The 16944-nt window shown below is 40.1% G+C and overlaps 1 protein-coding gene across 2 annotated transcripts in view; it reads left to right on the top strand.

Moving 5' to 3' along the window:
• Positions 1 to 16944, top strand: part of LRCH2 (leucine rich repeats and calponin homology domain containing 2) — an 89198-nt gene that overhangs the window by 23010 nt on the left and 49244 nt on the right. For both annotated transcript variants that reach the window (XM_074962784.1, XM_074962783.1), the window contains exons 2-6: positions 5868 to 6012; positions 8651 to 8777; positions 14470 to 14575; positions 14663 to 14799; positions 16418 to 16551. In XM_074962784.1, coding sequence (XP_074818885.1) covers positions 5990 to 6012; positions 8651 to 8777; positions 14470 to 14575; positions 14663 to 14799; positions 16418 to 16551 — 527 coding nt within the window. In that variant the 5' untranslated portion in view covers positions 5868 to 5989. The remainder of the gene's footprint in view (positions 1 to 5867; positions 6013 to 8650; positions 8778 to 14469; positions 14576 to 14662; positions 14800 to 16417; positions 16552 to 16944) is intronic.

A 16944-nucleotide genomic window follows, 5' to 3' on the forward strand; every position in this document is an offset into this window, starting at 1 on the left:
TTTTGTTGCCCTTTTCTGAACCTTTTCCAGTTCCAGTATATCTTTTTTGCGATGGGGCGACCACATCCACACACAGTATTCAAGATGTGGGCATACCATGGATTTGTATAGAGGCAATATGATATTTTCTGTCCTGTTATCTATCCCTTTCTTAATTATTACCAGCATTCTGTTCGCTTTTTTGACTGTCGCTGCACATTGAGTGGATGTTTTCAGAGAACTATCCACAACGACTCCAAGATCTTTCTTGAATGGTAACAGCTAATTTAGATCCCATCATTTTATATGTATAGTTGGGATTATGCTTTCCAATGTGCGTTATTTTTCGTTTATCAACATTGAATTTTATCTGCCATTGTGTTGTCCAGTCACCCAATTTTGAGAGATCCTTTTGTAGCTCTTTGCAGTCTGCCTGGGTTTTAACTATCTTTAGTAATTTTGTATCATCTGCAAATTTTGCCGCCTCAGTGTTTTAACCCTTTTTCCAAATCATTTATGAACATGTTGAAAGGACTGGTCCCAGAACAGACCCCTGGGGGACACCACTGTTTACCTCTCTCCATTCTGAAAACTGACCATTTATACCCCTTCTTGTTTCCTGTCTTTCAACCAGTTACCAATCCATGAGAGCACCTTCCCTTTTCTCTCGTGGCAGCTTACTTTGTGTAAGAGCCTTTGGTGAGAGACCTTGTCAAAGGCTTTCTGAAAACCTAAGTACACTATATCCACTGGATCCCCTTGGTCCACATGCTTGTTTACCCCCTCAAAGAATTCTAGTAGATTGGTTGTAGGTTCAGAACCTTCTCAAGTATTACCACAAAGACTGAAAAAAGTAAACGCTTACCTATTACCAGTCAGGCTAGCACATTAGGGTTTTTTGTAGTTTAGTTCAGAACTCTATATAGAAATTAATTTAGATATAATCCCAAATGTACATATTTTTATGGAAACTATGTAACTTCAAAACATTTGAATTTAGATTCTCAAATTTTCTCAAAACTTGGTTTGCAGTACATAACACACAAATGATAGTATTGAAAGGTACTGGTTAACATTTGCATCTCTGTATTCTATCTAGATTGTGTGCCCTTAATCTATATTCAATATAAGTAGGATTGGCAGAACTAGATTTTAATAATTTTTTTTATAATTTTGACTGATATCAGTGTTTGTTCTTAAGCATTTTTTATGTTTTATCCACACGATGAAAGGGGTGCATAACCGATGGAAAATCTTTCATGGACCTATTCAACAGCAAGAGGAAAAATCATGCCTATGTGGTAATAACGCTAAAGAATGATAGTGCTGTAATACTACATATAATTATTCAATGATCGTAGACATTGAGATTTAAAAAGTTAAAACACAAATTGTCAACATCACATGTCAAAATATAAAAATAAATATCCTTAAACTTTACTGTGTTCTCAAGCAGCATTTTTCTTTCTTTTGCCTTACTTCATCATCAGTGGAAATATTTTTTTTGTCCATTGTGTTTGGTGAAATGATGTTTACCAATTTAAAAATCTAATTTTTCCAAGTCTAAATATAATTGACAAATGAATTAATCCCATACGTAACTTTACTTTTCATTGTTATGGATTATTTTGGAAGAAGAAGCTGTTAACCTCATTTTGTCAGTTTAGGTAAAGAACAGTGTTCAGCCACACTCCCTGAAGAAAAAGCCTTACGCAAATGTATAAAGAAATAGATAGGCCTGACTCTTCCCCAGTCTTCCCGTTTTCTTGAAGAAAAAAATTATTCATGAACGAAAAGATACTGTATAGGTAGTTACTTTTTTAACACTTAAAATTTTATATAAAGGTTGTCACACCTCATTTAAACCCTAATGTTAGGGGATCTTATTTTGTTCTAAAAACTTGGGCTGAGATCTTGGCCATTGAAGTCAGTGGGGCCAGGATTTTACTTTGATCTTTACTGAAAATTGGCACAAAAAGCCAAATGTTCATAGAGAGCAACAAGATCCTTACATTGTCTACTTCTAATTTGACATTACTGCAGTTTTGTACGCAAATCATGCATTTATGCATGCAGTTAAGTTTGTTTAGTCTGGGAAAGAGAAGACTGAGGGGGGGATGTGATACAGTTTTCATGTACATAAAAGATTGTTATAAAGAAGAGTGTTAAATTGTTCTCCTCCTCCACTGAGAACAGGGCAAGAAGTAATGGTCTTAAATTGCAGCAAAGGAGATTTAGGTTAGACTTTAGGAAAACCTTTGTAATTGAAAGTGTAGCACTGAAACAAATTTCCTAGGAGGGATGTGGAATCTCTGTTGTTGGAAGTTATGAAGAACAGGTTAGACAAATACCTGTCAGGAATAGCTTAGAATAATACCTAGACTTGCCTCAGTGCCAGGGACTGGACTAAGCAACCTGTTGAGGTCCATTCCAGTCTGACATTTCTGTGCTTCTGTGTGGACATTTGCCCACCCACTGTCCTGTCATAACTTAATTAGCTGAATGGTTTTGCTTGATATTAAATCACTGAGATGATAGTGAGAAAGGACTCAAAGGGCGTTACTGATCTATCCAAGCGAAGTCACTTGTCTTTGTGATATATACTATTGTGCTAAGGATCTTAACACCTTTTTTTAAAAACTTTTGGTGGTTAACTGATCAGTACGGGTAAGATTTTGTCACAGATATTTTTAGTAACGGTCACGGACAGGTCACGGGCAATAATGAAAAATTCACAGAAACCGTGACCTGTCCCTCACCTTTACTAAAAATATCCATAACAAAATGGCACCTTAGAGACTAACCAGTTTATTTGAGCATGAGCTTTCGTGAGCTACAGCTCACTTCATCGGATGCATAGCATATCGTGGAAACTGCAGAAGACATTATATACACACAGAGACCATGAAACAAAACTTCCTCCCACCCCACTCTCCTGCTGGTAACAGCTTATCTAAAGTGATCATCAATGAGGGCCATTTCCAGCACAAATCCAGGTTTTCTCACCCTTCTCCCCCCCCCCCCCCCCCCACAGACACACATACAAACTCACTCTCCTGCTGGTAATAGCCCATCCCTCTTTGAAACCTCTCTTTATAATGCGCATGATAATCAAGGTGGGTCATTTCCAGCACTAATCCAGGTTTTCTCCCCCCCCACCCCCACACACACCCCCCTCCAAAAACCACACACACAAACTCACTCTCCTGCTGGCAATAGCTCATCTTACAATGTGCACAGCAATAATCCAAGTTTAACCAGAACGTCTTGGGGGGGGGGGGGTTTGTAGGAAAAAAACAAGGGGAGATAGGCTACCTTGCATAATGACTTAGCCACTCCCAGTCTCTATTCAAGCCCAAATTAATAGTATCCAATTTGCAAATGAATTCCAATTCAGCAGTTTCTCGCTGGAGTCTGGATTTGAAGTTTTTTTGCTTTAAGATAGCGACCCTCATGTCTGTGATTGCGTGACCAGAGAGATTGAAGTGTTCTCCGACTGGTTTATGAATGTTATAATTCTTAACATCTGATTTGTGTCCATTTATTCTTTTACGTAGAGACTGTCCAGTTTGACCAATGTACATGGCAGAGGGGCATTGCTGGCACATGATGGCATATATCACATTGGTGGATGTGCAGGTGAACGAGCCTCTGATAGTGTGGCTGATGTTGTTAGGCCCTGTGATGGTGTCCCCTGAATAGATATGTGGGCACAGTTGGCAACGGGCTCCGCTGCAAGGATAGGTCCCTGGGCCAGTGGCCCTGCCGTGCGGCACGTGGTTGCTGGTGAGCATTCGCCTCAGGCTGGGGGGCTGTCTGTAGGCAAGGACTGGCCTTTCTCCCAGTCGGAGAACACTTCAATCTCTCTGGTCACGCAATCACAGACATGAGGGTCGCTATCTTAAAGCAAAAAAACTTCAAATCCAGACTCCAGCGAGAAACTGCTGAATTGGAATTCATTTGCAAATTGGATACTATTAATTTGGGCTTGAATAGAGACTGGGAGTGGCTAAGTCATTATGCAAGGTAGCCTATCTCCCCTTGTTTTTTTCCTACAAACCCCCCCCCCCCCAAGACGTTCTGGTTAAACTTGGATTATTGCTGTGCACATTGTAAGATGAGCTATTGCCAGCAGGAGAGTGAGTTTGTGTGTGTGGTTTTTGGAGGGGGGTGTGTGTGGGGGTGGGGGGGGGAGAAAACCTGGATTAGTGCTGGAAATGACCCACCTTGATTATCATGCGCATTATAAAGAGAGGTTTCAAAGAGGGATGGGCTATTACCAGCAGGAGAGTGAGTTTGTATGTGTGTCTGTGGGGGGGGGGGGGGGGGGAAGGGTGAGAAAACCTGGATTTGTGCTGGAAATGGCCCTCCTTGATGATCACTTTAGATAAGCTGTTAGCAGCAGGACAGTGGGGTGGGAGGAAGTTTTGTTTCATGGTCTCTGTGTGTATATAATGTCTTCTGCAGTTTCCACGATATGCTATGCATCCGATGAAGTGAGCTGTAGCTCACGAAAGCTCATGCTCAAATAAACTGGTTAGTCTCTAAGGTGCCACAAGTACTCCTTTTCTTTTTTCTTTTTACGAATACAGACTAACATGGCTGTTACTCTGAAACATAACAAAATGGGGAGCCTGGGCATCTGGCGTGGGCTGGAAGCTTCAGGGGCCCCTCCTCTGGCAGCTCCGGCAGCGGGGGTCCCCCCCTTGCTGCCTGGGGTGGCCAGGAGCAGCAGGGGTTGTCTTCCCCCCCCATTCCCGCCTGGGAGCAGCGGGCGTACCCCGCAGTTCCATGCTTCCACAGGCAACAGGGGACTCTGCAGCTACCAGCTGGCACTGGCTGAAGTCACGGAGGTCTTTGGAAGTCACGGATTTTGTGACTGCCCTGCCCTCTGTGACTAAATCGCAGGCTTACTGATCACCTCTGGAATTCAGGGTTCATGTCACGCTTTTAAATGGATGTGTATTAAAACTACTCAGTGAACTCACCTGTCAAAGATGACATGCACTGATTCTGTCACTTGGTTTGAGAACGTAGACTTGATGAAGTCATTGTTGCAACTTTTTTATGGTATGGAAGCTTTTTTTGTATAGTCTGTAGTATTCAAATTTGTTCCAACCATTTAGTTTCAAAATACAAGCGATCATTTGGAACACATCACCGTGGCGACTTGAATGTGGTGGAAACTACACCCCTCTTCTGCCCACTAAAATAATCCTTGTGTGTGTGTGTGTGTGGATTTTATTCTGTTTTGAACTGTTTGATTAGTACTTCTTAGATGGAAGACATGACAGTTGTGTTTTCTTGAGATGAAAGGCATGAGAAATCTGCTAAAATAATGTTGTTTAACTGGGTGAATGGATAAGTTCTGCACACCTAGCTTTATTCTTGCAGATATCCTGAAACAACTTTAGAACGTTAGGTTCTAATGTACCTGTGGTACCAGTGGGAAACAGTCTATCCAGTTGTCTTGTTGCACCTAGCAAGTGAAAAATTTAGAGGAATAAACAGATGTATGGAACTGAGGAAAAAATTTACAATTTAAAATCGTGATGAATATTTCTAACTTCTTTATAGGAGTAGGGTATAGCATAACTTTAGATTCTTGTACTTTTTATAGCATAAGTTTATAATCAAATGCAATGTTAATGGTATCTTTCACTATTTTTTATTTTTGGAAGGCTTTAGTCTGTTGTTTGTTTTAATTATCAAAATCTACATTATGATTTTTCTCAGCAGCATCTAGTAAAACCAAAATACTTATAAACATCAAACACCTAATCTTGCAGGAACATGGCAAGGACAGTAGTTACCTTGTGTATCTCTTCAATTTTGGTTTAAATTTTTGACTTTTTAGAAAACAATCTTTTTCTTTTTTTTTGTTTCAGATCTTTCAAAGAACAGATTTACTGAAATTCCTTCAGATGTCTGGCTGTTTGCACCACTTGAGACTTTAAATTTCTATCACAACTGCATCAAATCCATTCCTGAAGCCATCAAAAATCTGCAGATGTTAACATATCTTAATATTAGGTGAGTAACTGTTTTTTCCTGTTGATGTCTAGGGATTATATATAGACCATCAGGAAAGATGGCATTCATCATCCTCAGGACCTTCATTACATTTGTTCCCCGCTTTTCCTCAGCTTGTTAAACGTTGTTCTATAGTTTTTGTCTTTTGGTTGTAGGTCAAGTAGCTCCTGCTTCTTCCTTCATGGGAAGGAGTTGACTGTATTACCGTATTCCATACAGTAAATTGTAGAAGCTAACTATGTGGGAAGCTAATGGAAGTTTCCTTTGTTTCTGGTGCTATACAGATAAGTGTCGATGAAGGTTGGAAATAGGCTATAGAAGCTGGATTATTCTGTTCAGAAGGCTCTACAGACTTAGCACTCAAATGAGTAGTGAGAGAGGTGACTGCATTACTGCAAACAGTGGGATCTTGTGAGACGAAGGAAAAGAAATAAACACCAGCTTTACAGGAAGACTTATAAAGTGTAATGGGTATACATATATATTGAATGGGGCATTATGGAAAACTGTAACTTTCCCATGCGCAGTTGAGACATGTTTTGTACAATATGCCCAAATTTTGGTCCCTGATCACCTAAGATATTCTGGAATAATCTCTTCCACTATACATTTTGCAACGGGATTTGTGACCATCCGTCATTTTTTTTTCTTGTCAAGTTTGAGGTGACTTGATTGAGAGAAAGAGAGAGAGGACTCGGGAAAAATAATTGTTAATCATGTCTTGAAAGCTCCAATGCTTTTTCCCCCCCATGTCCTGTCTTTTTTTTTTTTTTTTTACTCAGACTTCAAGTGAAGTTTAGTCAGAAGCTTTTGGAGGTGTAGTATACAGGAACAAATTTGAAACAGGAAGGAATATTTAGGAAGTTATGCATTGGCAAATTTGCAGGGTAAGAATGGTCTGCTTTGTGGAGGTTTTTAAGAGCACTAGTGACATCTGAGAGACCTACACTGTTTGTTTTTCTTTTCCTGTGCAAAGGGCTGGAAAGCACAATTCTCTTCTGCTTCTGGGGATAAAAGATGCAGAAAAAACCTCCTCAAACAAGACTAGAACAAATGCTCATTGAAGTAGGAGTTTTATTCTGTATTGAAGCAGGTTCTCAGGGTATTTGGGTGGCCCATTTCATGATGTGCTCTACTTCTCTGGGGGAGTATCCTTGCTTGGTGAAGAGGAGGAAGGACTCAGCTGCTTTCAGACACTCCTGCAGGACCTGTCTCCCTGTGGTTATCCAAAACTGTTCCCTCAATTCCCGCTCTGTGTTGCTTGTCAAAATCACTATATAGCTTGAATGTTTCACAGTGTGATCGGTCATTCTCTTGAGCCAGGCTAGCTGGAGTGGAGTAACTAGACTGTACTGGTGGAATGAAAACGAGCCCTAAGAGAGGTCTGGTCTACACTAGAAAATTAGATCAATCCAGTTACGTTGCTCAGGGCTGAGAAAAATTCACACCCCCAGAGCGACATAGTTTAAGGCAACCTAAGTTCACTTGTAGGCAGTCTTCCATCAATCTCGATACTGCCTCTCGAGGAGATGAGTTACCTATACTGACAGGAGAACTCCTGCTATCAGCCTAGGTAGAGTCTACACACTAAAGCGCAGCTGTTCTGCTGTAGCATTTCAAGTGCAGACAAGCCCAGAGATTCAATTTACAACTCAGTGGGTTTGCTTATTTTGTCTTGTCTATCTTGAGTCCATTTCACTTGACATTACTTCTACATGGCAAGATGTTGAAATGTTTTTATAATTGCATCTTATTCCCTAGATTTACATCATATTATGGGAAGACTAAATTATTACACTTGAATGCTATTTTATTTAAATTGAATGGGGACATGGAATTTATTTAGTTAAGGCAGACTTTTTCATGTAAAAAGAAAAAGGAAAAGGAGTACTTGTGGCACCTTAGAGACTAACCAGTTTATTTGAGCATGAGCTTTCGTGAGCTACAGCTCACTTCATCGGATGCATAGCATATCGTGGAAACTGCAGAAGACATTATATACACACAGAGACCATGAAACAAAACTTCCTCCCACCCCACTGTCCTGCTGCTAACAGCTTATCTAAAGTGATCATCAAGGAAGGCCATTTCCAGCACAAATCAAGGTTTTCTCACTCTTACCAGCAGGAGAGTGAGTTTGTATGTGTGTCTGTGTGTGTGTGTGTGTGTGGGGGGGGGGGAAGAGTGAGAAAACCTTGATTTGTGCTGGAAATGGCCTTCCTTGATGATCACTTGATGATCACTTTAGATAAGCTGTTAGCAGCAGGACAGTGGGGTGGGAGGAAGTTTTGTTTCATGGTCTCTGTGTGTATATAATGTCTTCTGCAGTTTCCACGATATGCTATGCATCCGATGAAGTGAGCTGTAGCTCACGAAAGCTCATGCTCAAATAAACTGGTTAGTCTCTAAGGTGCCACAAGTACTCCTTTTCCTTTTTCTTTTTACGAATACAGACTAACACGGCTGTTACTCTGAAATTTTTCATGTAAGTGATTCATACTGGGGAACACAGCTAAAATTTGAATGAGGGGTATTGCTGTGTACTTTAATACCTATTGGAACAGAGAGAATGTTTTCTCAGAATTCCTATTAAGCTTCAAGAGACTATTTTAATTTAATCTTTTTTTCCCCTTTTTAGTCGAAATCTTTTAGCAACATTGCCAAAATACCTGTTTGACCTACCACTTAAAGTTTTGGTTGTCAGTAATAATAAGCTGGTATCCATTCCAGAAGAAATTGGAAAGTTAAGAGACCTGATGGAGTTGGTGAGTATAATTGTGTACACCACTGTTATGTGTATTGTGGTATAGATAACTTATTAATGCTGTAAGAAAAGTATAATTTGATATTACTACTATTAGTAGTTTATTCTGGTTGTGCAAAGGGCTGACTAAGAGTGGGGCCCCATTGTGCTAAGCACTGTACAGAGTAGAAGACAGTCCCTGCTGTAAAGAGCTTAAAGACACCCATCTGGTTGAGAAAGGGGATATGAGACAAAAGCAGAGTGAACAATGTGAGGGCAGCAAATGTCATGTTGCCTGTATTTGTTTTGGTGGGTGTGGAGGGAGGGAATTACTTACAAGATAAGCTAACGGGGAGGGGAAGTGAGGGGGACAGGGCAGGGGAGAAGAGTTTAAGAGGGAAAAGTCTGAAGTTAAACTGAGGTGAATAGACTGTAAGGGGCGGATGGGATGGAGAGGATTGGCACTAACCGTTCTGATTGGCACAGGGCAAAGAAAGACAAGTCAAAACTGTGAGAAGTTCTCTGACTGTATGTTTACACAGTGCTCGGAAGCCCAGGGGAGCAGTTCTCTTGGCAGACTTGAGCTAGCAGGGCTCATGCTAGCATTCCAAAAATAGCTGTGTAAACAGCTCTTTGAAGTTGTGGCTTGGGTTGGAGCTTGGGGTCTGAAGCCTCGGGGAGAGGGGTAATCTGTTGATTTGGCCTGGGAGGCTTGGTTTTTTGGGCTCCAAAACTCAGTGTAGACCTACCAGAAATGTCCAGAGCTCCCTACTTTGGCTCCTACTGGCTGGAGTCTGACTGATTCCCCACTGTAGTTTTTCCCAACGGCCACGTGGCGGGAACAAGGGAAGGAACCTCCTGGAGCCTAATCCCTCCAGGTTGTGGGAGTCTCTCCTATACAGTTCTAGGTCCAGGGGGATGTGAATCATTGATGCAGAATGCCAACTTAGTTATTGCATGGTCCGTGTTCGACCGTATATTGCAGCATTCAAAATACAGTTACAAAGTTATTAACAATTTAGAATAACTAAACACTGACATATATAAGTAATCAAACTTTCTCTTAATACATTGACATGAAAGACAAATCTGAGAAACCTCTATTTATTGACTATGGTTTCTCAGTTTAATATGTAGTAACAAGTAAATTATGAAGGAATGTAGCCTCACTTACTTTAAAATGAAATTGGGTCTTTTAACTTAATTGTTGCTGTATTCACCTGTAACAGGTATGCTTAGTTTTGTGATAAGTCTAGAACATTACACTCACACCTGTAATGAAACATGAGCATATTCCAGGTCCCAGCTTTTTCATTTGAAAAGTCAGAAATAAAGATTTAACTCAGTTTCCTTTGTGAAATATATTAGTGAAATGAATGCCCATTATTTATCCTATTCTTTCTCATGTACTATACCTTCTGTGGGGGTAAAGAAACATTTTTATTGGGGGGGGAATTGAGAATACTACATTTCGATTAACTAGTTAGTGTATTTGAAAGTACATTTTCAAGGTTTCTTTCATATTTTTAAAATGTGTTTACTCACTGTTTAAAGCCCTGACATCTTTACCAGTTGAAAACGGGATAAATGTTTTTACTATTGGGGATTTTACAGGGGTTTCATACAGTTAATCTTCAAAAGCCAAGTGAGAATTAATTGCATGTGAGGAGGCAATCTTATATGAAGTAAAGATTAGTTTTTTGCAGTCTGTCTACAGTTTCACCCAGAATGGAGTCTGAGTGTACTAATGGCTGTATAATAACTTGATAGAACAATGAGGACCTGGGCTATGTGTGGTGACTTGTCAGTGTTGAGGTGCACTTTTATCTCACTGCACATTGCAAACAGCCTGCCCCCCATTTCTGTAGCAATTCAGACTCAATGCCTTCAGTAATATAATTGTGTACACTGTTTTAGGCACTTCTGCAACGTTTAAAATGTTCTTTCTTATACTGTATATATGTAGAACTTGAAAATTCTGGCTTTTTAAAATTACAGATCCATGGGATCACTTCCTGACAGAAATCTAGACCTGCAGTGCTCTGTATATGCGCATGTAAAATATTGCCAGAAATAAAAAATCCACCACAAGGTGTATAATGCAATCTTGAATATTAAATATAGCTCCCGTATGTGGGTTTTTGCTCTGCTGCCTTTATTATAGTGGTTTTCAAGCACACTGCCAGCTGTACACAACATGAAGGTATTTTTAATCCTGGTGCTTAAATACTCTTTATGTCTGTAGAATCATAGAATATCAGGGTTAGAAGGGACCTCAGGAGGTCATCTAGTCCAACCCCCTGCTCAAAGCAGTGCTGATCCCCAATTAAATCATTTCCACTATTGTTTGATATCTGCATTAGAGCTCTCTAGCCCGTCAAGTAGGCATGCTCTCTATTCTAAAGACTCAAAGCAACAGTTGCCAACCACGAATATTGAGATGGAGTATTTATAAAAACCGTCCTAGCTCTATTTTTGTCCCTTTAAAAAAAACCAAAAACCTTTCATTTTATGTACTTCACCACTCTGTGTTATAATTATCTAGAAAATTAAAAAGCGTTTGTCGCTACAAATAAAACTGAAGTGTAACTTTTGAATGTTTTTATCACCCTTCCTAAATTACCCCATGGACTTGAAATAGAAGACTGTTAACCAGTTTTCAGTACACTTAAAAATAGTTTAACAATCCACGATGAACTTTTTAAAACTGGTAGGCAACCCAAGTAGCCAAATGGATGCTGGAGAGAGATGTTGGGAAGGAATTCTGTCCTAAAGTAAGCAGGCAGAAGAGAAAGAATGGGCACATGTATGCAGGAGTGGATTCACCTGTCCCACCGCCTGAGCAGGGGAGCTGCACGGAGAAAAAAGCTGGATTTATTTCTAAAGACCTACCCTTTAAAATCAACCTCCAGTTTTTCATCTGTAGCATTGGGTGTGACATCTAAGTGTTATCATTGCACACATGAATCCCACCTGGAAAACTGGAACTATAGGTCTCTCTTGTTGAACCAGTGTTCAGCCAGGTTGGAAATAAGTTTTTAGGTCTTCTCCATATTTTATTAAAGCATATGCTGAAATTATCTAAAACACTGGTTAATAAAGAAGTTGCTGTTCATCCAAGTATAATGTTAAATTATCCAAAAGTAGCAAGTTTGGTTTAAAAAGTCATAAAATGGATATAATACATAATCTGCAATATCTCAAATTAGGGTTAATAAATTTAACAGTACATGTTAAATATCCGTATCCAAATACTCAAATACATCACTCATGGAAAGTTATACTAAGAGTAGCTTGTGGAAAATATAGTAATGAGTGTAGATTGTCCCTCAATAATTGAAATTTTAAAGTAGGTTGTCCATGAATAAATATAGTCCACCAGAGAAGAATTTCAGCTACTTACCTGTCTTTGCTTCTCATTGGCACTGTAGCTCATTTCTCCTGGTATTGCCAATGTCTGGTGATATATTCTAGTCTAAATAAATGCCCCTTGACCACCTGATGGTGTCTGACACCATGAGTCACTACTTTAGCCGGGCACTGCGCTGACCGATTCCACATTCCAGTAGCACTCGCTTGTTACCAGGATCCCAGGTGCCCCAGGCTCCCACAGTCAGTAATGTGCTTGAACCTTGTAACCCCTGGCACTCAAAGCATCAGCCACGGGGGTGTATTTCTCCGGCTTTTGAGCTCTGGCACCGCAAAAGGCCAGGGTTCTGTTCTCAAAAGGAACTATGACATCCACCATGACGACCACCTTCTGTTCCTCATTAGTAATGACTATGTTCAGTCACAGTTGATTCTCCATTTCAGGAACAGAGTTCATGGCAACCTTTCCCATGGTTGGCAGGATGGCCTTGACTCTAGGCGGTCTTGGATAGTGGTGTGGCATAGCTGGCAGGTTTTAGAGTTGGGTTTGCAGCTGCACAAGATGTGGGATAACGTCTCGTTAGAATAGCCAAACTTTCTGCATCGATTGTCCCAATGGCTCCGTTCAGCGGGATGCAATTGAGCCAAGCCCTGTTGCTGAATTTCCAGTTGTCAAATCAGGTGAAGCTGTCCCTGGGGAGGAAGTGATTGCTGGCATCCCACTTGCATGTCACCTCAAAAGCCTTGCCCTGATGTGACTTCCGTCTCAGGTTTTCTACTTACTGCCAATGGATGGCATCCTTCAGTATCCTCCTTGAGTATGGTCCTTGCTGTCAGAGTAATGACTGCGTACGCAATGTTCTTGTCCTGTGGCACCAGGACTCCCAGCTCCTGACGTTCCTCATACCATGTCCAGAGGCAGCCAGTAAGCTGCTGCAGCCGTCGTGTAGCATTGTGGGCACAAGTCTAAAGTGAAGCAAAGTCTCCCCAGTCTGTTCCAAATTGGCCTTCCAGGGAGCCACTCAAGTACATGGCGACATCTTGGCTGGAAGGGGTCCTCGCTATTCGCTTCCTGCTGACATCACACACAGCACTTGCTGCAATGCTCCTCACCATAGCGTCCTGGTATGTCAAAAGACGGAATGCGTGAGTGATCACCGCAGTGTGGCATAGATCACCTATTCAAGGGATGTTGGCACCATCCTGCCTATGCAAAATGACCACCAGTTCATTACTGGCCAGCTGGGGAAGGTACATCCACTTCTTCACCACATGCCTTATGGTGTTGTCCACCTTGTTGAGAGGTACCTTCCCACGCTTACATGAATGCCTAAACAAACGTTAATTAATTTAGTCTTGCAACACCTGTGTGAAGTAGGTGTAAACCATGCTTATTCCCTGTGGCTGAACCACTTTGAGGTGTAATGAGTCTGCAGTAGTCTTTGTGAGACTAGGCTGATATATTTTTTCTGAGGCAGTAGAGCATCAGGTTCCCAAACTTTTTGCTCGCACAACCCTTTCTTAATGAAGTATTTCCTGCTGCGACCACAGACAGCATGGAGGATGCCATTTTATAGAGCAAAATGGTGTCCTCTGCACGCATGACCTTGCATGCTCCGTATGTGTGAAGTCATGCCACATGGAGGATGCCATTTTGCTCTACAAAATGACACCGTCTGCAAAGTGTGACCTTGTATGTATGGTGTGTATGAGGTCACGCTATGCAGAGGATGCCATTTTGTAGAGTGAAATGGTGTCCTCTATGCATCATGACTTTGCGCACACTGTATATGCAAGGTTACGCTGTGTGGCACAACATGGAATTTGCCACACACTAGGGATTGTCGTCATCCCCTCTGCTGATGGTGTGACCCCATTTGGTGTTTCAACCCACAGTTTTGGAACCGTTACAGTAGAGGCTCATCATTTTAGATCCAGTGGTCTCAGGTGATTGTGTAACATAGGGAAGAAGAAAAGTTGTTATCACCATTTTGCAGAGGTACAGAATGTAGGTGAGCTGTCTGCAATCACACAAAAGACAGAGTTGGGAATCAAATCCAGATCTCTTGATTGGGTCCAGTGCAAATCTCAAGGTGGTCTTTCCTTGTCCATTGGATTAGACTCCTTGATTGGGCTCCCACACTACCAAATATTGCTGCAGATTGGAAAGGCTCTCCTTAGAGCTGAGTTATAGCAGCTCTCAATTTGGTAAGAAAGGGGGAGGGGGAAGGAATGAGGATATTGTTCTTTAAAACGTGTTTTTGTAATAGCTTTCACTGAAATTTTTTCCTTTGTTTAATTTCAGTCAAGCTATTCAGCTCATTGACTCATTATCTTTTACTTAGGATATCAGCTGCAATGAGATTCAGGTCCTTCCCCAGCAAATAGGAAAACTTCAGTCACTTAGAGAATTGAACATTAGAAGAAATAATCTCCATGTGTTGCCAGATGGTAAGCTGCTCACCATCCTCGTGTTGAAATAGGTAAATTACACAAAATATTAGGATGTCTGATTTTGTTTTCTTTCCCCCTTAACAGAATTGGGAGACCTTCCCTTGGTAAAGCTGGATTTTTCTTGTAATAAAATTACAGAGATCCCAATTTGTTACAGGAAATTACGTCATTTACAAGTAATAATTTTGGATAACAATCCAATGCAGATGCCACCGGCACAGGTTAGTATAAAAAACTTGCATTTTCTCAACTTTCCCAGCATTTTAAGAAAGGGTGAGATGTGTTAGGTTAATTACCAACCAACTGCCAGTGGCACAAGGAAATATAAGGGCATTTCTTGACCCATAATCCTTTGCTCAAAACATTATTTTATAGTTTAATCATTCATCCCACCCTTTACCTTAGTTAATGTGGAGGCCAGAATAGATAATTGTAGTAGTCCATTCTGTCCTTTAAAAAACAAACAAACAAACCCACAAACCTATGAATATACCCCCGAAAATCAGGCTGATGTTGATTATACTATGTGGTAGTCTGATAAATTGTCGTGAACATCCAAAGATTTAACCCAGGAGAAAAATTGTAGGTGTGACTATTAGGGTTAGTCTCCTTTCTCCCACACACAGCCATCTTTCTTTCTCTGCATCCATGTTTCTGCTTGTTCTTTCCATCTGCTTTCTGTTGCTGATCTTTTCCTCAACCCAGCCCTATAGAGACATAATGAGCAAGGCCCACCCCCAAAAATGGTCTTAAAAATCAGTTTAATCTAATCTGAAACTACAAACAATATGTAGTAGTCATAATTGCATGGTAACTGTATTAGTTATTGAATAACATCATTACAGGGTAGATTAAAGGCACCCAAACAACCATACCTTTGCATTTCCATACCTTAACATTTTTGGATTTCTTAAGTTTAATTCTGATATTCCTGGGCTTGTGATGCTTGTTTTGGAGATAATTACTACGTTCCTGTAACTTTTTTTTAAACCTTAAATTACTGATACGTACACAACCTTTACCTGGGTATTATATCGTACTTTTTTCCTCCTTATTGAAATTTGAAAGTAATCATTAAATTTACTTTAATACAGTTGTACTTATTAGAAACATCTTTGACATAAGAAAATTAATGTTGGAGTTTAATCTTGTTTGTTTATAACCTTTATACTGGCTTAGTTTGATAATATGTATTATAAGTTTCATACAGCATGTATCAGAAATGTCCAAACTCAGCTCCTTTCCTCCCTGATCCCGGAGATGTCTTATTTACCTTTGTTGCGGCTTCAGGCACCCTGATACCTTTCCCTCTGATTGGTATTCAAATGCTTCTGTGTTTGATGTATGCAGTGTTGTTGTAGCCATGTTGCTCCTAGAATATTAGAGTGACAAAGTGGTTGAGGTAATGTCTCTTATTGGACCAGCTTCTGTTGGTGAGAGACACAAGCTTTCGAGCTTACACACCTCAAAAGTTTGTGTCTCACCAAGAGAAGTTGGTCCAATATGACACGTCATAGCACCCACCTTGTCTCTGTGCCTGATGTCATTCAGACCGTGGGCAGCCTTCTCTGCTGTCCTTACTCTGCAGGCAGGCAGACCTGGCACTTTTATGTGCCTAAAGAGCAGGTCTGCTTGTCTTGGGCTTCTGGACAATCTGATTTTTTTTTTTTTCCAGCCCTGACTGCTAAAGTACTGAAACTCTCTATTTTTTTTTCATTTGAGAGTGGGAAGACTAAATTCTTGTATAGTAGAAAGTTAATAAAAATAACTCTTAAATGCAGAAAGTGTATGATATAAATATATCATGCATCTAAATTAATTTTTTCATGTGTTTAACAGATATGTTTAAAGGGTAAAGTTCACATATTTAAATTCCTCAGTATTCAAGAATGCCTCCGAATAGATAAAAAACCAGATTCCTTAGATCTTCCATCACTGTGTAAAAGAATCCCATCCCAGCCACTCACAGACAGGTATTACTTTTCTTCTTTAGAACTACTTAATGTTTGCTATGAAATAAGTGTTTAGGATAATGGAGAACTACTCTCACAGTGAGGTCATGTAATGTTAATAGTTGTATTTACTTTTAAGGCATCATTATTACAAGTTAATTGATTAACTGATTTAAAGAAGAATTATATCAATTACATTATATCTCTTCATTCTTTTAATCTCTTGCTACAAAGCAAATAGTAATTGTACTTTGTCAAATTTTCGGCAGTAGGGTACACCAGAAATTAGACTAAAGATGGGTTTGAATTTGTTTTTTGAAATGAGCAGCTTTTCTTTTTCATACTGCTATAGTACAGTAGAGCATTGAAGTTATATTCCTCTGAGCTTGCTCAAAATAGAACTGTATTGCTAGA

This window comes from Natator depressus, chromosome 9 (genome assembly GCF_965152275.1).
Source record: "Natator depressus isolate rNatDep1 chromosome 9, rNatDep2.hap1, whole genome shotgun sequence".
Lineage (NCBI taxonomy): Eukaryota > Metazoa > Chordata > Testudines > Cheloniidae > Natator > Natator depressus.